The 21630-nt window shown below is 41.4% G+C and overlaps 1 protein-coding gene across 1 annotated transcript; it reads right to left on the reverse strand.

The window, feature by feature from the left end:
- Positions 1-750: 750 nt before the first annotated feature.
- Positions 751-19594, reverse strand: ATP6V0D2 (ATPase H+ transporting V0 subunit d2). The gene is made up of 8 exons (XM_045003451.1): positions 19387-19594; positions 12910-13081; positions 10866-11044; positions 9472-9551; positions 9084-9161; positions 4793-4969; positions 1728-1805; positions 751-1185 (listed from the first exon to the last, which is right to left on the reverse strand). Exons 1-8 carry the CDS (start codon positions 19514-19516, stop codon positions 1024-1026), a joined length of 1056 nt encoding a protein of 351 aa, XP_044859386.1. The 5' UTR covers positions 19517-19594; the 3' UTR covers positions 751-1023.
- Positions 19595-21630: the final 2036 nt, after the last annotated feature.

The raw sequence follows: 21630 nt of genomic DNA on the forward strand, positions 1-21630 counted from the left end.
CTGCCCAGCCGGAGCCCATACCCCGAACCCTCTGCCCTAGGTCAGAGCCCCCTGCTGCACCCAAACTGCCTTCCAGACCTTGCACCCCAACCCTCTGCCCCAGGTCATAACCCCAACCTTCACCCAAATCCTGCACCCCCTCCTGCACCCCAATCCTCTACCCCAGCCCTGAGCTCCCTCCTTCAGCCCAAACCCCTCATCTGTGGACCCACCCCAGAGCCCACACCCCCAGCTGGAGCCCGCACCCCAACAGGAGCCTGCACCCCAGCCCTGAGCCCGCTCCCGCACCCTGAACCCCTCATTTCTCACCCTACCCTGGAGCCCGCAACCCCCTGCCCCAGCCCAGTGAAAGTGAGTGAGGGTGGGGGGGCTGGAGTGAATGGGGGTGGGGCCTCAGAGAAGGGGCAGGGCAAGGTGGTTCGGTTTTGTGCCATTAGAAAGTTGGCAACCCTACCTAGATGGAAGAAAGTGGTGGAAGAGCTGCAAGGGGACTATCACAGGTTTTATCTGTCTCGCTATTCCCCCAGTTAGTCCTTCATATCCTTTGTAACAGCAGCATTAAGAAACCCTTAATTTTCACTTAACTATGATCTTCTAGTATTGAAATGGTGGTTCTACTGGCATGTATTGAACCATGTCCTTTGAGAAAACTGCTAGTTCCAATTAAACTTTCTGATGAGATTTACAAAAACCGCTAGTGCAAAACACAGATGTTACACTTGTATTGGCATGGGAAGTAAAGAATAAACAAACAGGAACCTGTTGGCAATTTTTATTGACCAACTAAATTAAAACGAGCACATGGAGGGGGGGACAGCTAAAAATAAGATTCAGTCAATTATTATCAGAGAAAGGGGGAAAATACTTGTATCTATGATCTTAGTTTTTGTTTTGCTTCCATTGTGCTATGTATAAAGGTGACCATTAATACATTTTGTAAAATCTGAGAAACTTCTTAAAAAAATTCTTTAATATTCACAAATTATTTCTGTTTGTGCACTCTAGAACTATAAATTCTCTGAATTAGAAAATAGGAATGTAGTTGTTAATTTTGGTTCTATGTCTCTGGGAAATGCACTCGGCAATCCAGACAATATTTCTGCTTTCTTGTTCCTTCAGCTTGACATAAGCGTAGAACACTCCAAAATGGAACTGATTATTGAAGGCAAGCACATTCATTTTTACCTGAGGAAAAACATTAAATCAGAACTATCTTTAAAATAATGCATTAAAGAAGAATAGGATTCTAGAGCACTTTACAAACTTAACTAACTATAACTAGGGATCTGCCCACTAAAAGCATGATCAAAATGCAGCCATGTCTGGTTTAATTGTGGCAACTCTTTAACAGACCACAGAAACATCATCCAAGAGTTTAGGGCAGGAAATGAATACTTTCTCCTATGGATATTGCAGAGGAAATTTCAGTAAATGGTTTATAATTGCTTGAGATGGAATTTGGCCAGACCATGATGCTTTACACCTGCATATGCACACTTTCAAAGGGTGCCCTGGCATTTGTTTTACTTAGAAAGTGAAGCCTTCTGTTTTGTCTCCTCCAAGTATGCCAACTATAGCGTGCAATGTGTCCTAACACAATGTTGGGTTATTGGGTCAGTACAGACTCAGAAGAAATAGCGCTATCTACTGAATGACCACCACCACTTCCTGTCACAGATGAGTAAAATTGTTTTGCTAGTAATACATTTAGAGGTGGAACGTCTTACCTCATGTTCAAAAAATGCATCTTCCAGTGTCTTTTCTCCAGTACCACTTCCTACCCCTTCAAACATAGCCTTGTATTCCTAGAAGCACAAACCATCACCAATGGGAAATAATATGTTCATTCATCTTATTTATCAAAATCAAACAAACCTTCTCTGTATTAAGTAAACTTTCTGTAAATAGGAACCCATGCAGATAGTACTCGGTTGTCTGGAATGCATGGACCATGCAAATATGCACTGAAAGAGAAAAATACTGGCATTTGCCCATGTTTTTCCTCCTTCTTTCCCTCCGAACTTCACAATTTAAATGAGAGAACTGTAAGGGGTTTGCTATTGCCTGAGTACAACTACCACATTTACTTCAGGACTTCTTCAGCGACTGGGAGGAGTGGTTGATACGCTGGAGGGTAGGGATAGGATACAGAGGGACCTAGACAAATTAGAGGATTGGGCCAAAAGAAATATGATGAGGTTCAACAAGGACAAGTGCAGAGTCCTGCACTTAGGACGGAAGAATCCCATGCAGTGCTACAGACTAGGGACCGAATGGCTGGGCAGCAGTTCTGCAGAAAAGGACCTAGGGGTTACGGTGGACGAAAAGCTGAATATGAGTCAACAGTGTGCCCTTGTTGCCAAGAAGGCTAATGGCATTTTGGGTTGTATAAGTAGGGGCATTTCCAGCAGATCAAGGGATGTGATCATTCCCGTCTACTCAGCACTGGTGAGGCCTCATTTGGAGTACTGTGTCCAGTTTTGGGCCCAACACTACAAGAAGGATGTGGATAAATTGGAGAGAGTCCAGCGGAAGGCAACAAAAATGATTAGGGGGCTGGAGCACATGACTTATGAGGAGAGGCTGAGGGAACTGGGATTGTTTAGTCTGCAGAAGAGAAGAATAAGGGGGGATTTGATAGCTGCTTTCAACTACTTGAAAGGGGGTTCCAAAAAGGATGGATCTAGACTGTTCTCAGTGGTAGAAGATGACAGAACAAGGAGTAATGGTCTCAAGTTGCAGAGGGGGAGGTTTAGGTTGGATATTAGGAAAAACTTTTTCACTAGTAGGGTGGTGAAGAACTGGAATAGGTTTCCTAGGGAGGTAGTGGAATCTCCTTCCTTAGAGGTTTTTAAGGTCAGGCTTGACAAAGCTCTGGCTGGGATGATTTAGTTGGGTTTGGTCCTGCTTTGAGCAGGGGGTTGGACTAGATGACCTCCTGAGGTCCCTTCCAACCCTGAGATTCTATGATTCTATGACTTAAAAACACATTTTCAGAAAGGCAGCCTCCATCTTGTGAATGCAGGTCAAGCAGCTAGAAGCACAAAAATCATGCTTGCATTCACAGTTCATTTAGCAGATGCAAAGTATGGGTGCAATCTGTGTGTATTAATTTGTGATGCAACTTGTGTTGCAAAAGGGAGGCTGAACCACAAAATTCACTATAAAGATCTGATAGAAAAGGGGAAAAATATCTCCCCCCCCCCCCATTCTTGTGTATGTCTGTGTAAGGAAGGGGGATATTGATCAAATGGCACTCACATGGGATGACAGTGGGGAGGAAAAAGGAGCGAATGCAAGCGCTGTGACAGAGTTTTCCCCTCTAGATTCAGACCATGTGGAAACTCTCCTACTGCAGCTTGGTGGTGCTAGGGCTCAGCATGAGAATGGGAACAGCCATGCTCTTCTCTGTGCATGTGTTCTCCACATTCTCACCTCTGGCAGTGATGAGATATCTGTACTCAAGAAGGGCTTGTCTTCACTACCACGCTAAATCGGCGCTGCTGCATCAATGCAGTCGCACCAATTTAGCACATCTGTATAAGATGCATTACATCGATGGGAGAGCATCTCCCACTGACATAGTGCAGTGCAGACACTGAACAAGACTGCTGCAAGTAGCATTCATTTAGTCTCTGTTGCTTCACCCTCCTCACAGAGAACGTTTGTGTTTGCATGGGTGACATGCCTCCCCAGTGGTAGTGCAACTTGTGTAGGAGCTACCAGTGGACAGGGAGGTCCTATGTGTGCTTCGACCCCTTTTCTGTAAATCCCTATGATTTGTAGGTTTGGAAGGCTGCAGCCTGCACTTTCATGGCTGCCTAAACTCCTCTTCCCTGAGGTTACAGCTGAGAAGCAGTGGTGCCAATTAGGGGAGGGCTGCAGATGTGGAGGCAGCCCTACACCCCAAGGTTTTTGCACTTACTCAAAGTACTGTAGGCTGTGGAACTGCAGAGGGATAACCCAATCACTTTTAAGCAGTGGTCATGTGCTAAATCAGTACGGCTGCTGCTGGAGCAGTAGAGTGACCAGACAGCAAGTGTGAAAAATCAGGACGGGGGTAGGGGGTAATAGGAGTCTATATAAGAAAAAGACCCAAAAATCGGGACTGTCCCTATAAAATTGGGACATCTGGTCACCCAATGGAGCAATCTGGAGCATCACTCCAGCTGCGTGGTCACAACACCAGTGAAATTTGTCCCCACCACTGCTCTGTCTAAAACAGAGGAGTGACTGGGCTAAATGATGTTGCAGCCCGGCACATGGGGATCTTGTTTCTGTACGGCAGAGTGCAGGAGAATCCACTGGGAAATGGACAGTTGGCAGTACTGGCTCATGCACTGTGCGGGTAAAAGAGAGGGAAAACTCTCCGGCTGAGGGAGACCCAGGATCCCTACAGGATGGGGATGGATAAGTGGGGACCAGAACTATCTCGGGGACCATAATCTGCCAAGAAATGTCAGACTTGTCTTCACTGCCAAAAAATGAACCTGTGTTTCTTGGGACCTTTGTGGTATGGGAACAGTTTTGCTTGTAGGAAGGTATGATTTGGCCCTACTTTCATATCTCTGTGATGGGCACCTTGTACTATACTAATGTAATAACTTCAATGTTCACAATTTCTTGTACTGAAAGCCTTTGATTCAATACACTTTTGGTTTGGATCCTTTAATTTTGATTCTTATGTTGGATACTTGATTTTTTTTTTAAAATGTTTTAATCTTGTACTGCAGGGCTTTTCTTGGAACCCACATCCTGGAATATTGAAAGACATTTGAAACATCTTACATACTGCATAGTAATCTGCCACACACTTCACTTGCTCGTAGTCCTCTGCGTTGGCCAGCAGATGTAAGCCTTCTGGATAAAGTTTTCCACAAGTTGGATATAGTTTCTCTCTGTCATCTTTACTCAGCTCCGTGCCAAATGAATTAATAGTGATGATAAAAGCACGTCTGTCTGCTTCAAACTTAATTCATAAAACAAAACAGGCAATAGACTTAATTAGATGGCCTGGTTCTGAAAAACACCATAATAATGAGTGCTAGTGTTTAATGCCATGAGTAGTCCCATTAAAGTCTAACAGGACTATTCAAATTAGTAAGTGCTACACTTGGTAGAAAGTGTTTGCAAGGAGTAGACCCTGTGATTTTTTATACTACATATTGGATGACTGCTCTATGTCATCTCAAAAGCTTGTCTCTTTTCACAACAGAAATTCATCCAATAAAAGATATTACCTGACCCCGCTTGTCTCTCTAAAGAGAAATTAAGAAAGTTAAGCTTTTATTCTATGACTCTGGCACTGTCGTCTCATCTCAACCACCGCCCACCCCATCATTTCCCTACTTCTTGCTTCTCAAAACACTTAGTTCTGCAGACTGCTGAGAAATCTCTTCCTTCCCCCCTTCTGAATTTAAATAACATTGCTCAAAACATTAAAAAGGAAAAGATCAAAAGTAGACCACATTTATTTCAGTAACTTCAGATCTCTGGAGAGCTGCTATTGAGATTAAAGGTGAAATGGAAAACTTTAAAAATAATTGCTACATGTGTGGACAACTTAAAACAACGGATAAGGACCTGGCAGAGGTGAACTGAGACATTTTGCCTGCCAAGTTCAGGCCTTCAGGTTTCTGTGTTTTCTCTGCACTAAATGATTACTAACACCTAAAGCAGAGGGCTGTATTTCTTCTGACAGCTTTATATGTCAGTTATGTCTGCTGCTGCAGGAAAAACAGTAAAATTCATGCCAATGTATAGGCCTGAGGGATTTAATTACCACCCTGAGGGATTTAATTCATATTTTAAAGGTAAGTGAAAGTTTAAATTATCTTTAAGTTTACCAATTCTTTTACTGACTTGGGACCAAAATAGCATTTTTTCTTTTTTTCTCTTTTTAAAGCAAAGTACCTTTTCTAAAAAAAGTTATGGATCAGCTAATTACTGGGACTTGGTTCAGAATTATCCAGATCAAAATACAGCATGAGCAAAATTTAGGTAGAGTGTGAAGTGCTTCTGAGTATGTGAACTTTCAAAATGCTTTGGTGAGCAGAGAATTACAGTTTTCTATTGAGCAATATAATTTGTTTACATTTTAGCAGTTGCAACACTGTTTTGCAAATTTAAGAACAGATTAACATTCCTAGTTCCTGAGTGTATGGACTAGAACAAGTTGTAACAGTCACCTGATTGCACTCTGGCACTGGCTTCAGCATAGGGAAAGAGAATAAACAATGGGGAAATGATTAGAATATGTGTGCATGAAACGATTTTTGGTTAATAAGTAATAGAGCCAAATCCTACTTGCCTTACTAATGTGAGTAGGCACATCAATTCCAGTGGGTCTACTTTCATAAGTAGAGAGAGCAGAAGGATTTGACCTATAATGTCTATATAGGGTGACTTTTAGCTGTTATATCTATAGTATTTTGAGAACAACGCACATTTTAATTATATTTGAATATAGTAATTTTTTTAGTTTTGGGAATGATCATGCAACCCTTTCTTATGGGAATAGTCCCATTGACTGCAGGATGGCTGCATGCTTGGGTAAGGTTTGCAGGATGAGACCTGAGCATATGTATGAAAGTACGACATAAATGGCAACAACTTCTTCGTCCATATAATTAAACTTCTTTATTAGCTGTCTTTGTAAAAAGACAATTTTTTCAACACGTCCTTAGATCAGTTTGGTATTACAGGGTCGGGGCGGGAAGGAAATGCTTCTATAAAGAACTCTACACTGATCTACTAAAAAATGCTTAGCATTGACATACTCTTGTTCCCACTGAAGTTACTGCTAAAACTCCCATTGACTTCAACTAGAGTCGGTTCAGAATTTTGTATCTGAATTATTTTCTCATGGAAAATGCTATTTCTGCAAAATGGAAACTTTCCATAGGAAAATCTCACTTTGTGCAGAAAATGGAAATTAAATATTTTATTTTGGATCAGACTAACTCAAATAGGAATATCCTGGTTTTTGTTTTGTTGTTTCATTCTGAATCAGTTCAATAAAATATTAAATTGCATTTCCATATTCACGCATAGGTCTCCATTCTCTCCTATACGCTGAGTTCTCTGGAGGACTACATCTCCCATAATGCAACACAGATTTCACTCTAACCAAGCTCTGTATGGCACATCATGGGAGATGTAGGCCAGTCTCTCTGTCTGGCCTACCATAGATGAAAATGGGGGCATCAACCTTCTGAGCTGCCTTATTGGAGTTGTAATGTAGTATAATGGGAAATGCAGTTGAAAATTATTTTAAACAAACCACTTTGCTTCATTTCAACAAATGAAAATGAAACATTTCAGTTTTGTAAATGTCAAACTATTTTATTTGAAAACTGTCAAAACAAAACATTTCAACATTCCTGTCATAGGTTTTACCCCCACTCTGAACTTTAGGGTACAGATGTGGGGACCTGCATGAGAACTCCTAAGATGAATTACCAGCTTAGATCTGGTTGCTGCCACCACCCAAATCGTTTAAAACAGCTATTCATGAGTTATTTGGGAAACTTTGTCTTCCCCCAAAAAATCTTTCCCTCTCGAGTACTGTAACCCTTCCCTGTGTAATCTTGAGAGACTTCTCCACCAGTTTTCTGGTGAACACTGATCCAAACCCCTTGGATCTTAAAACAAGGAAAAAATCAATCAGGTTTTTAAAAAGAAGACTTTTAATTAAGGAAAAGGTGTAAAAGAAATACCTCTGAGAGATTAGCATACAAGCTACTCTCACAGACAACAGATTCAAAACACGGAGGATGTTCCCCTGGGCAAAACCTTAGTTACACAAAAGAAAACCCAATTTGATTATCCCTCTAATACAAAAAGACAAAGTCACAAAAGGAAATAAACATAAGCTAATTCATTCCTTTTCTAATACTCACTACCCTGGTTGGTTGATTCCTGGATCTTTTTACTCCAGCACAGAACTTAATGAACTGAACAAAGGAAAACTTCCCTCCTTCCCAGGGGCGGCTCTATGAATTCCGCCGCCCCAAGCAGGGCGGCGCGCCGCTTGCGCTGCCGGGCGCTGGTCCCGCGCCTTCGCGGGACCTCCCGCAGACGTGCCGCTGGTCCCGCGCCTACGGTGGAGCTTCCGCAGTCATGCCTGTGGGAGGTCCACACGAGCCGCGGGACCAGCGCACCTGCCGCAGTCATTCCTGCGGGAGGTCCGGTTGTCCCGCGGCTCCGTTGGACCTCCTGCAGGCATGACTGCGGAAGGTCCGCCGGACCCGCCTGCCGCCCTCCCGTTAAAATGCTGCCCCAGGCGCGCGCTTGGCGCGCTGGGGTCTGGAGCCGGCCCTGCTCCTTCCTCTTGAAACATTTTGTCCATTATTGGTTCCTCTGTTCAGGTGTCAGCTAGGCTAGGTGAACTTCTTAACTCTTTACTGTCTGTTTATGACAATTTCTGAATCAGTTATTTTGGAATTTCTGTTCCACAGAAACATTCAAAATTTCTACTTTGTGTGCCAATTTGTGGTGAAAACAAATGTGTTGAAATGTCTGGATTTCCTGCAGAATGGAAATTTTAAAAGTCACTCAGCTCTGACTTGAAGCATTAAGTTCAAGGGGAACAGAATTAGACCAACAATAAGCACTTTTGAAAATCAAACTCCTACGACACTGTATTTCTGCCAGTTAATACCCTTTAAAAATCAGTGATTTGAGACCTTCAATATCAAGAACCTAATTTCAGGGGAATAGGTGTTAGAAAAATCTAAATCTGCTTTCTTCCTTCCTTATACCAAGTGTATTAACAAATGTAAGCGATCTCTGATACTACTGCACACGTTGGTATCTCTCCTACTGTGGCAATTATAGAAAAATACTAACTGAGGCTGACTCCTCCCTTGCAATGGAATGGCTACCTCTGTAAGTAATGGTTGAATTTGAACCCGAAACAAATGTTTTCATTGGATCCTAGTAAACCAATTGTCACTCGGAGAAAAGTTGAATGTCAATTTCACAAATTGGGGAAAGAAGGAAGGAGCAGGAAAAGCATTAAATAATTGAGCTAGAAAATCCTCATGGAATACTTAGATGCGTAAGGTCTGCGCTTGTCTTACCTCAAGAACAGGGCACATTATTTCTGCTGTGGTGCCTCCTTGTTTTTCACAGAACTTATAAAAAGCCTCGAGATAAGACTAAACAAGGAGGGAGAAAAAGACACATTTTATATAGAACTTCATTAAGGCCCCAGTGCAGCAAAGCACATAAGCATGTGGGTACCCCAGTTGAAATTGATGGGACTACTTACATAATTAAAATCGGGACATCTAGTCACCCTAATTAAGACAGTAACTTATACCCACAGCATTTTCATTTTCATTAGTGAGATTTTAAAAAATAGAACATGATGATAGTTCTCAAATTCTTGATGTTCTATCATTTTCTTGTGATTTTTTTTTTACTTTTATAAGAAGTTCGTAGTATAGTATTCTAAGAAGCACTTACCTTGTACAGTTTGTTTCGCATTATTTCAATGTTCATTTCATCCAAGTCATTTTCAGATAAGCAGTCTTGAAAGAAAGGAGCTGAAAGCAGAGTATGTTAACTTACAGAATAAATTCAGATGGCGATATGTGAGCATCCCTGACCAGTAGCAATCTACCAATTTTGTGGCAGTGATCAAGGAATTGTGGTTTCAAGAAAGGGTAATTTGAGGGGGAAGTGGGAGGAGAAACAGGAAGATAAATATGTGAAATCCTCTTAATTTTTCTCTTTATACTAGGATTCTGCTGCAAGGGGAATCAATCTAGCTGTCAGTGCTCAAATCTCCAGAGAGCATCAGATGAGAATGGCTAACAGAGTAATTATTTTAAGGCCCTAACCTACTCCCTAGCATTTAGCACAAGTAGTTGCGCTGGGCTTTGGGGAGATTTCCAGAGGGGAATGAAGAGAAGAATCTTCCTTTCGAGATCATGGAGCTGCTCTGCAGAGGGTACTCAAGCCCAATTGGTAGTGTAGCCTCCCTTCCCTAGCCATACTCCTATGTGTGTTTTTGTATATGGGGAAGGACCAGAGGCTCCAGATAACAAAGGATCCTCCAGCCCCAATCTTTCCCCAGTCCATCCCTGCTCTAGCTACTTTACACAGGGAATGCCTACAGAGTTGGGCTCAACACAGTGCATAGGGTGCACACAAAATCCTATCCCACTTTGTGCAGTTGAATAACTTAAAATTACAATAAGTGTAACTAACAAAGCTTTGCCAATTGTTCACCATATTCCTTTGCTTGTATATTGTATCCACAACCTAATCCCTTGGTCTGTTTTATCTTTTGATTGTAAACCATTCAAGGCAGGGATTGGCTCTTTCTGTGTTTGTACTGTGCCCAGCACAATGGGTGCCCACAACCGACTGAGGCTTTCGGGCACCGCCATAAAATAAATATTTAATAATAACAACTGGTGCCATTACCAGGGACCTTGGTGCCTAAAGAGACATGGGCAGGATTTTGTCCTAAATGATTCACTTATGGAAACAGCTATTGGCATATGTTTACAGTGAACCTTGAAATAACAATTCAACCATTATCAGAGTCACTTGATATTTCTGAAAGTAAGCTATAAAAGTCTGATCTAGTGTAGCATGTTTTCTATATGTGACTGCTATCCAGGTTAAATGAAATTGTTAATCAACTGTCTTATTTTAAAGTTGTTTTGTGAAATGCACAGAATAACACTTCAGAACTGCATCTTGTCCTGCAGTACAGTTGCCAATTACTCATAGGTTAAATTATCAAATCATATAATCTCTGGTGAAACAACTGCTGGTGTGATCTGAAATGAAATTATCAGGAATATGTGAAGAGGAGCATCTGTAGACAAATCATTAAATTTTCATACCTAATGGTGTGTCAACCAAAATTGCATTGAATAGCTCTGCAGGGTTTGGGGCAATGCTGACGGCTTCCATTTGCTCAAAACTGCCCAAAGGGTGGCACTTAGGAACAAGTTCAGCTATGGGTCGCTGATGCAGTGTACCAGTTATCAACAGAATCACGTTGTCAATCATATAGCTGTACCTGAGTTTGGAAAAAAAGTTACAAAACAACTTGATTTATTTCTTAAATATAAAAGAAACCGTACAGACCTAAACCACCAAAATACTTGCTCTGTTTTCATCTATTCAGATATCAACATCTCACAGACAGAAAAATGACTGCTATATAACATTAATTTTGAATGCTGGAGTTGCTTTGACATATAAGTGCTTTTGGACTTGTTCTAAAGAAAGGACTAAGCATGAATGTAAGGTAAGTCTTCTTATGCAGCATTGCAGCATTAGGATGTGATTTTGATTTAAGATCTAATACATTGCATCAAAAGTACATCTGATGAACTAGAAATTGTTGCTGTTTGGGGATACTGCTGTTTCCCATGAGGAACATTAGGATAACTGCAAATATCTAATGTGCCTGTATTCAAAGTTCCTCTGGAACCACCTCTGGTGGTGGTGTTCTTTTAAGTGAGCTATCCTGACTTGTGGACACTATAACTACAGAGCTTGGGTGGATGACCCTGGCCTCTTGCAGATCCCCCAGGATCCTTGAGACCAGCCCCCTCCTATAGGGATCCTCTCAGAGATTTCTTCCCTCTTAGTAGTCTTCTGTGGGTTTTACCATGAGAGTGAATGATCTGGACCTTTCCAGTAACTCTGAAGTTGAAATGCAAAACCTATCACCCATGGACATCATGTTGCTATGACCCTGAGGAACTTTGGGGCTGTAACACCTGTGGATGGAATAGATTTCCATAGTGTTTTACCTGTGACATTTAAAGAATGGTTACTACTCTTCAGGTTTGCTTAACTGATTCAGAACAGATTAATGAAATTTCCTATGGAAAGTTTGAAAGGAGGTTAAAGGATTTTGGACATGTAGCTTAGTGAAGTGAAAGGCATGTCACGTACTATGAAAGTACTATCCCTACTGCAAAACACCACAGTGTATGGTGAGAGGGGAGGGGAATGTGTGCATGCAAAACTGAAATGAAAACAGCAATAATTTTTGAATGAAAACAGCAATAATTTTTTAATGAAATTCCGTGAAACAAGAATTGTGGATTTTGCACAGTTCTAAGTGCATAACTGTCCTAGTGAGGCCTTGCAGAATCACCATGTTTATTAGTCCATGCACAAAATTAACTCAGCCACCTTTATGATAATGAGGAAAAAATTAATGATACTTTACTTTTGTGTCAGGAAAAAATATGACTACAACTAAGCTGGGAAGTAAAGTCTTGCAATTTTGTCACAGCCACCAAGTATTAAAAGGTAAGATAAGAATGTGTACTGAAGTGCTTACTACAGAGAAGAAGAGATTTTGCTAAAGCATCCAAACGAACATAAATCAGGTCTGTGTTCTCTCAGTAATATGTTGTTAAAGTCAAGAGCAGATCAGATAGCACTTAGATCTTTCAAAAATAAAGCTACTAGGATCTAAACATCTCACTAAAGACCACAGAAATTCATATTTAGATTGCCACCTTGAAACAGAATGCAGAGTTTGCTATCTGTATGGAAATAAAGAGTATGTACTCTGCATTAGAACTCCATCCTCTATATCATGAGTTTCTTCATCTTGCCAAAAAATCCAAACCCTAATTTAAAAACAATTATATTTTGAAAAATTTAAATCTCTCCTCCCCATCTCGCCTTCTCCACCTCAAACAAGTAATACAACTTTGAAACTGTTAGTCCATGATGTAACAAATAAGAATAGATTTTTATTTAGGTTTCTAAACACTGAGTTATACTTCTTTAAAATGGTACAGTATTAAATAAATTTCACTCATTGGCCAGCTGTGTGTAAATTGCATTAACAAGAAATTTACCCTGACTTGCTTTGAATAACTGTGGCAATTGAAATGAACAGGTAACTTAACTTACGTGATAAAGTTCAGAAACGTGGCAAGTGGCTCAAAGGCATGGTTTCTAAAGTATTGAAATTCTGTGAGTAATTTGGCTTTCAGTTTGTCATCAATGGTGGAAACAGTGAGAGGGCCAGTTTCATTGGCCAAGAAGTTGCCATAGTCTGTGGTCTGTAGATGTAACTTCAAGTCTGCAAATAGATTCAGAAGAAACTATGAGGATAAACTGTCACAACACTAGAAATGGAACCAACTGGAATAACTTTACATGTTTTGGTGCTTTTACCCTCTGTTTCCATATTAAGACTTGATTATCTTCCAGTGAAGTCAAAGGGAATTTTGTCATTATCTTCATTTAGAGCAAGTGCAGGGCTCGCACAAATTTGCACCTCCCTTTCCTAACCAGGCTTTTTTACATACCATAGGAGATGACAAATCATATGTCGCTCCTCAGAGGTTGTATTAGGGCAGGGCTGCCATAATCTCCATAGAGTCCCACCAGTGATGCTGCAGTGGTGATGGGCTGAAACAGCACATTTTCCCACCTGCTCTACCTCACCTTCCCCAGTCAACTTTATTCACTATTTTGGCTGTGCTGTCTTCCTGAGCATGCTGTTGCACCACCGAAACCTGCCTCCAGTTGACTTTCTGTCTGCAGAGCTCCTGGTTTATGTGGGTAGAAGCTGAGATAAACCAGGAGTGAATCTGGCCCTATAACTTTATTAGCGAATTCTTCCGTTGTTCAGATGGATTATTTACATCTCAAGGAGGACTATATTCTTACATATGTGAAGCTATATCAACACTCAGATGTATACTTGTAATGGTACTGCTTAGCCCAGAAACAGGCTCCAGCCAAGTTCTGTACAGCTCAGCTCAAGAAAAGTCGCTCTTCTGACATTTGGACCCTGATCTTTGGACTTTTCTAACTTCTGCAGCTCCAAAGAGCTATTCTAGAAGCTGAGTCATGGACATAGGAAAATCCTGTCCATGCTTCCTGCACTGGGAGGGTCTGTGGAAGTCTCTACAGCAACCCTGTGCCACCAAAGGATTCCCAATATGAGTTCCCTTAACTATTGTCCCCTGGCTTTATGACCATTTTTCACTACCGGTGGCAGAACAAGTGATTTGGATTTATTTTTAGTATTCAGACCTGTTCAGCATCCATTCCCTTTAAAAATAAATAAATAAATAAATAAGCCACTGGCATATTCTAAAATAATAGCTTCATATGCTTTAAGTGATAGAGTTTGGGATAATGTGTTTTTTGTGATTCACAATTATTACATTTACAAATGAATTCTGAAGTGGTGGTTAGCAAAAAGTAGTAGACTTGCTATAGTACCTGATAACATAGCCTTTCTGAATACTGTACACATTTTCTGTTGAGCTCAATAAGAGTGCCATACACAGAGTAACCACCAGACTGGGCTCATTATAGTGATCACATTCAACACACTCCTTTTGTCAAACTAACTCAGTCCAGTCAGTACCTGTGCATCTGCCAGTGTTTCTCTAGGTCTTCCTGCACCAGACTGAATGCTGCCAGTATAAACTAATTCCTTATGAAGGAAATCATGTTAAACAAGTCTTTACAGAGTTAAACACAAGATTCTGTTGACAAAATATTTGTAAAGGTTATGTCCTTTCAAGCACATAGACAATGGAGTCAGATAACTGGAAGTATTCAGAGTGCTGCAGTACAGGTTTCTTTTCTAACTGAAAAAATATTCAGCTTAATCTCTATATTAATCTCTAGATCGAGGAAAAATATAAGCACGATAAAACAATCCAACATAAATATAATTATGCTTAAAATCAAGTCTAAATATATCTTTTTGTACTCACCCATATTTTGTATCACATACCTACATTTCGTATGAAGATGAAAAGTGATAATTTACCTTTTTTTTTTTAAATGTATCAAACAAATATGTAGGGGTTAGAGTACATTACTGTGTCAGAGAGGAATAGGAATCAAGCTTCCAGTGATCTATTTCCAACTTTGCCACTGACTCATTTGCCTTGATTTACTCCTCACAAATGCATTTCTAGCACCTTGGGATACAGCCACTCTTAAGAGACCTTCCTCTCTGGGTGAGGTGGCTAGTCAACTCTTACTACATAACCCAGACACCACTCTCAAGTATCAAGCTCTGCAAAGAGCTGTTAACATACTTCACTGATAAGATTATCGGAATATGTATTGTATGCAGTGTTGTTGTAGCCATGTTAGTCTTAGGATATTAAAGAGACAAGGTGTGGGAGGTAATATCTTTTATTGGACCAACTTCTGCTGGCGATTTAAAAGAGAACTGGATACATTCATGGAGGTTAAGTCCATTAATGGCTATTAGGCAGGATGGGTAAGGAATGGTGTCCCTAGCCTCTGTTTGTCAGCTCCAACAACACGTGACATTGGCCAACATCTTCATTGCCTCACAAGCAACGTTCAGACCAGGGGAGAGCAAGGAGACTGCTGTCCCAGCATCAAAAGACTCTCTCCTCATGGTCATGGACACAGGGTAAGATCTCAGTGCCCATACTGCTGGACACTACATACAGGGAGCTATATCCCTTCAGGTTTGACACAGTGGACCCAAAGTATTATTAATACACCTACATGATATAACGAGTATATGGCTTTACGGAGACTCCAATCATTCCTCTCCAGCAGAACTCAGAGCGTGGTGATGAGTAACTGCTCCTTCACTCTAAAACCCCTCATCTGCAGGGTCCCATAGGAACCCACACCATTCATTCCTTTCAATATCTACATGAAACCATTGGGGGAGAAAGAGGAAGATGCCATGTCCTTAAGTTTCCACTATAAGTGATGCTCACAATTCAAACACCTGTTTTTATTCTCATACCTTTTGTAACTTCCCACCTCCCCCAAAAAACCTGTGCCTCAAGCAGAGTTCTGACCCTGTAAAGAAAGAAGTGTCAGACTCCATGAAGTCTACCAGGGACTTTGCTATCGCTATTGATTTTTATGCTGAAGGTGCTCATATGGTATGGTGCTGATTAACAGTATAAAACTCTAAGATCGGTAGGGGGAGAAAAAGAAATAGCATGTCCTTCCTATGGAGGTCTACCTTAAGCTGCTGCTGGGACTCCATTGAAGTGGATTCCCTGGGAACTGCCCCGAAAAAGCACTGAATCAGCACATCTGTCTATCTTTCGTAGTTTATATTGTCCCCATTACTATAGCATCTGAATGCCTCACACTCTTGAATGTGTTTGTTGTCCCAACTCCCCTGTGAGATCAGGAAGTGCTATTATGCTCATTTTACAGATGAGGAACTGAGGTACATACTGAGTAATATGCTCAAGGTCTCACAGGAAGTCTGTGGTGGAGCAAGAAATCGAACCAGGTCTCCTAAATCCTAGGATAGCAATCTAACCACTGAAACACCCTTCACTCTCTACCATATCTCCCAGTGACTTGTCCCTGCATCATGCCTTATGGGCATCATCTGGCTCTGGTTGGACTTTCTGCTGCTAGAGTCACAACCTGTATTTGGACAGGATAAATTACTTAGAGGGCCTACTCTCATTGATATTAATGGGAACAGAACTGGGCCCCTAATCCTTCTATGACTTAGCTACCTACCTATGAAATAAGAAACTATTGCTATCCTCTTTGCACATAGTTGTTTTGAGGGTAAAATATTGAGGGTGAGACCATTGCCAATGTGCCAGCTCCTATACTTTGGGTAAAAGGGCCAGAATGGCATAAGGGGACCCTAAAAGCCCCAGTTGAGGCTGGAAAAGGATTCCCTCAGCACATGTACTGTGAAAACAACTATAAGGCTTCCAATGACCCAATCACAAGCCCTGATGTAGAGACTGTGTTGTGGGCAGGGAAGCAGTACACTGATGCAGAGATTTCTGGCTGTGTGGCAGCCCCATAGACATTGCAGTAACTTAGACAGAGGGCCTCTCCTGCCCTTGGAGTAACCCATGACCCGCCCCTCATTAGCCCCTTCTCCCTCTGGGCTGAGTATTCACTGCCACACTTGACTCATCCTAAGATTTTCAAGGAAGTTCAAAGTTCTAACCTACAGTCTTGTAGTTATTATTATTAGGACATAGTGCATGTAAATCTGGGGTGGGTAAAATACGGCCCGTGGGCAGGATCCAGCCCGTCTAACATTTCTGTCCGGCCTGCCAGGTTCTTTGACTGCCCCCTTGCGATCTCCGGGCCGCTAAAAGTGCCGCGGTGTAGGGAGGCGCTCAGGCAGGCTGCCTGCTTGCTGTGGCCCTATGCCACTCCCGGAAGCGGCTGGCTACTGCTGGCATGTCTCTGCGTGCCCCTGGTGGGGTGGGAGCGGCAGCTCCGTGCACTGCCTCTGCCCCCAGCACCATCCTCACAGCTCCCATTGGCTAGAAACTGGTGAATGGGAGCTGCGGGGGCAGTGTTTACAGGTGCAGGCAGCACATGGAGACCCACAGCTCCCCTCCCCCCCAAGGGGCACACAAAGACATGCCAGCAGCAGCCGGCTGTAGCCACTTCCAGGATGGGCCATGGCAGGCAGGCAAGCAGTCTGTCTGAGCCCTGCTGCACTACTGGCCAGGAGCTGCCTGTGGTAAGCGCCTCCCAGTCAGAACCTGTACTTCGTACCCCATCCTGCACCCCAATCCTCTTCCCCAGCCCAGAGCTGCCTCCTGCACCCAAACTCTCTCCCAGACTCTGCACCTCCTCCATTAATATAGTAGAAATGTGCAGCCTGTGAAGACTTACCAAAATTCGTGGAGTGGCCCTCCTGCAAAAATTATTGCCCACCCCTAATGTAAATAGTAATATCTGTAATTCTGACACTCTGGTTTTGATTGTCACTGTTAAATTTGGGGTATATGAGGGATTCTACTATTATTTTTTTTAATTGCCAAATGCTGCAAAGGAAGAAAACACTGAACACTTAAGTGGGGAGAATACAATTATACAAAAGCCCATGACAGAAGGGGGATTGCTACAGGCTGCTGCTCTAATGTGTGTGGATTCTAAAGTAAAGTTAAGATTAGGAAGTGAGATTTTTATTTAAAAAAAATCTCATTAGAATTAATTTATACTGCAAAGCTCATTTAGATAAGGATCTTGGCTTTTTATACTTGTCTGTCTGTAAAACATCATGAACACATACAGCAATTTTGAAAGGCAAATACATTTTTAATAATTGTTTTCTCTTTAACAATATCTTAATTTTTAAATGAACTAGAATTTCTATAGTGTTGTTTCTGTTTTCCAGAACCCCATTAAGTATTTTCTTGAACGATCACTTTTTGAAAAGATTGGGTATTTTTTTAAATGTATGAAAAATAAGATTTTTCTCAAAGTGAGGAGTTTCTTCACTCTGAGAAAACAGCTAATTTATACTCTGAGGAAACTCAGAGAACATCACCTGTTTGTCTCCTGGAGAGTACAGAAGATAAAGGAAGAAAGAGCTCTGGGTTTAATAACTCGGTCAGTTTTGTCAGTTATTTCTCTCAGCATTTTGAAGTAGAGCTTGTACATTCATTGAGCAGGAGATATTTGTCTCATGGAAATTACCTGCTGTAGCAGGAATATATCTGTAGAATTGGTAAGTTCCTTAGGCCATATTTACTAGTACAAAGAGGTTACAGGAACTGGTCACACTTCCAAGCTATTATAAGATCCAGTAGCCCAGCTTTGTGTAAGGAGGGGAGGGATGAGCGTTGTTGTGGGCAAGTTTCAGCTTCCTCTCTTCTACAGTGATGGTAGCAGAATCGGTAGGAGAAGCAAAGCTGCTAATTTTCCAGACACAATGAACTTGCATTTGCAGTCATTATGCTGATAATTTGACCTAATAGAATTCCTAAATGTAAAAGATTTTGGTTAAATAATTGCAGTTATTACTCTCAGATACAGAAGAAAGCCTGTGTTCATTTATTTGCAAAAAGAAGTTTCCTGCTTGTAAGTTGTTTTTTCAGAAATGCCTGGAGAGGGATCATCTCCTTATCTATTCTCACAAATCTGCATGATCTAGTCTGTGGCCAGTCTGACCCGCAGAAAAGCTGCTTTGGAAACAACTGCATGTTCCCTTCTCCTCTGCAACAAAGTCACCTTCACAAAAGCCTTTCTTCGTTTAAGAGTAATGCAATTTTATCTCCCTAAAACCCAGTTTTTCTCCTTTAAAGTGGATAGTCTCTTAATGATCTAAAAACCATGCAGTAACACAGTCCTAAACCCTATGGAAAAATCCTATGGATTTAGTACCAAATTATAAGCTTTTTCCAGGTTTTGTGAACCATCCTATACAGTTATATAATTCTGTATAGTATGGTGAAAATTTTTATATCAAGAGGGTATCAATCTCTTTGAAAATCTCATCCTATAGATTTATTGAGTAAATTCTATAGAACCATATTGACTTCACTCCTATTAAATTCTCTGATCTGTCTCTTTTTTAACTTTCATCAGTGATCTAGCCAACAGTATTTGTCTCTCGATAAGGTAAACGAACAGACTCACCTTCCAATGTTTCACATTGCACTAGGTTGATATAGTCTGCATTCGTCAAGATCCCAGCTTTAAAACCTCGGACCAGCCCCTCCAGGTAGCCATGGTCCACATTGAAGTAAAACTCTGAGTACCCCGTCATGGAGATAAAGAGGGCTTAATCTCCGTGCTGTTTTGTGGACGTGAAAGCCTTGAGTACTAAGTCTTGTGCTTCTCTTTTGAAGGTGATGACCAATAGTCACTAATTTGCAGTCAGCTTGTGGTTGGGTTTTACTGACTTGTTTCTTCCTGTTTATTGTTCCCAGTGTAGTTGGCTGCACTTTGCGTGATGCTTACAAAACACCAGCTAATCAGCTAGACAACAAATCTAACTCCTTCCTGTCAGAATCAGAACTGGGATCTACTATGGGCTAAGGAGAGACAGAAGAGGGGGCAAAGGATTTAACCACTTTTTACATAAAGTGATTTGGAGCTGGACTTAGAATGTACAGTCAAACTTGAATTGGATTTTCATGCTTCTTGAATATATTAGGGCCAGATTTTTTTAGGTAATCTCTGATCACATATTGAACAGTGATTGCACTAAATTGCCTGAATGCAGATGCTGCCATTCAAGAAACTCATATAATTTGTAAATGTCTGTCTTTACAAAAGAAAGAATTGTCTTTTGCACTCCAGTGTAGAGAGCAATGTGTAAAAAATGCAAGATTACTATCCTGATTTCCTACCTCATCCTGAGGTGTGATGGGGTATACAAAGCCTGCACTGGTGAGGAAAGGGTTAATGATCTCCTTTGGGCTTAATCAGTCCTGGCCTTCTACACCTGCCATAGGTGTCAGGCTTGGACAGAGTAGTTAAAAGGGAAGAATACAACTCAACTGGGGGCTCACTGGGAAGATCAAATCTCCAGTTCTCACTCTGAGAGAGAGAAGAATGGCTGGGTTCAGGAAATGTGTGAGAGACTGCTGCCTTCCAGAGGCTTCCTAAAGGAAGTAAGACCTGGCATGAGATTATTGTCTTTTACCTGAGCCTGGCTTATTCATGTGTGGTAAGACTGTGACAGCCAGATAAACTCTATCTGCCCAATGCCTTGGTAAGTGGTTTGTCCAGATACCAGGAGTGACCTACCTCACGATAGTTCTTGATTTTTAACCCCATCAGTCCTTCCCTCTGGCTGATTCTGTCACAGTCCAGGAGAACAGAATACAAAAATTGAGACACATACTGAATACTTCTGGTGTGTACTAAGAGATGGAGTCAGCACCTCATCCCTCTTTGTGCCAGGCCTGATCCAGAACACATTGACTTCAATGAGAATCTTTCCATTGATTTCAATGGGCATTGGATCAGGCCCAAACATTCCAACCAAGAATGGATCCTCAATGCCTAACCTTCATAGGCCTTGGAGTGGGCATCTAGAGGTCACCTCCAAGCTACGACTTCCCCAAGACGTGTAAGGATACTCGAGCTCTGGTCATTCAAATGTCAAATATTGATCTTACAAGAACAATCTCATTGATGCAAATTCAATGGTCTTTTTAGGCTTCTCCCTTTTGATTTGGGCTCAAAATAAAATTTCAAATTTTGTTAACTCAAGTTAATAACTAATTAATAAATTTGAAATTGTATTTTGAGCCCAAATCAAAAGGGAGAAGCCTAAAAAGACCATTGAATTTACATCAATGAGATTCATAGAATCATAGAATCTCAGGGTTGGAAGGGACCTCAGGAGGTCATCTAGTCCAACCCCTGCTCAAAGCAGGACCAAACCCAACTAAATCATCCCAGCCAGGGCTTTGTCAAGCCTGACCTTAAAAACCTCTAAGGAAGGAGATTCCACCACCTGCCTAGGTAACCCATTCCAGTTCTTCACCACCCTACTAGTGAAAAAGTTTTTCCTAATATCCAACCTAAACCTCCCCCTCTGCAACTTGAGACCATTACTCCTTGTTCTGTCATCTTCTACCACTGAGAACAGTCTAGATCCATCCTCTTTGGAACCCCCTTTCAGGTAATTGAAAGCAGCTATCAAATCCCCCCTCATTCTTCTCTTCTGCAGACTAAACAATCCCAGTTCCCCCAGCCTCTCCTCATAAGAGATTGTTCTTGTAAGATCTGTATTTTAAAGGAATAATAAGAATGACTGTCTGACTTAGTCATTTCCTGTGGTGTTTCACAGCTGTAACACATACAAATTAAAGTATGTATGTGTTAACTATCATCAGATTAATCTCTTGGATCAGAAGTGACTGCACA

This window comes from Mauremys mutica, chromosome 2 (genome assembly GCF_020497125.1).
Source record: "Mauremys mutica isolate MM-2020 ecotype Southern chromosome 2, ASM2049712v1, whole genome shotgun sequence".
In the NCBI taxonomy this organism is placed as follows: domain Eukaryota; kingdom Metazoa; phylum Chordata; order Testudines; family Geoemydidae; genus Mauremys; species Mauremys mutica.

Excerpts from the sequence above, each read along its gene's own strand:
- ATP6V0D2 (XM_045003451.1), bottom strand. The coding sequence starts at position 19,516 with ATGACGGGGTACTCAGAGTTTTACTTCAATGTGGACCATGGCTACCTG. Across the intron at positions 4,970-9,083 it reads TAATGTGCCCTGTTCTTGAG|TTTGAAGCAGACAGACGTGC; the intron begins GTAAGACAAGCG and ends TTATGAATTAAG. Across the intron at positions 1,186-1,727 it reads ATGCATTTTTTGAACATGAG|GTAAAAATGAATGTGCTTGC; the intron begins GTAAGACGTTCC and ends GTTTTTCCTCAG.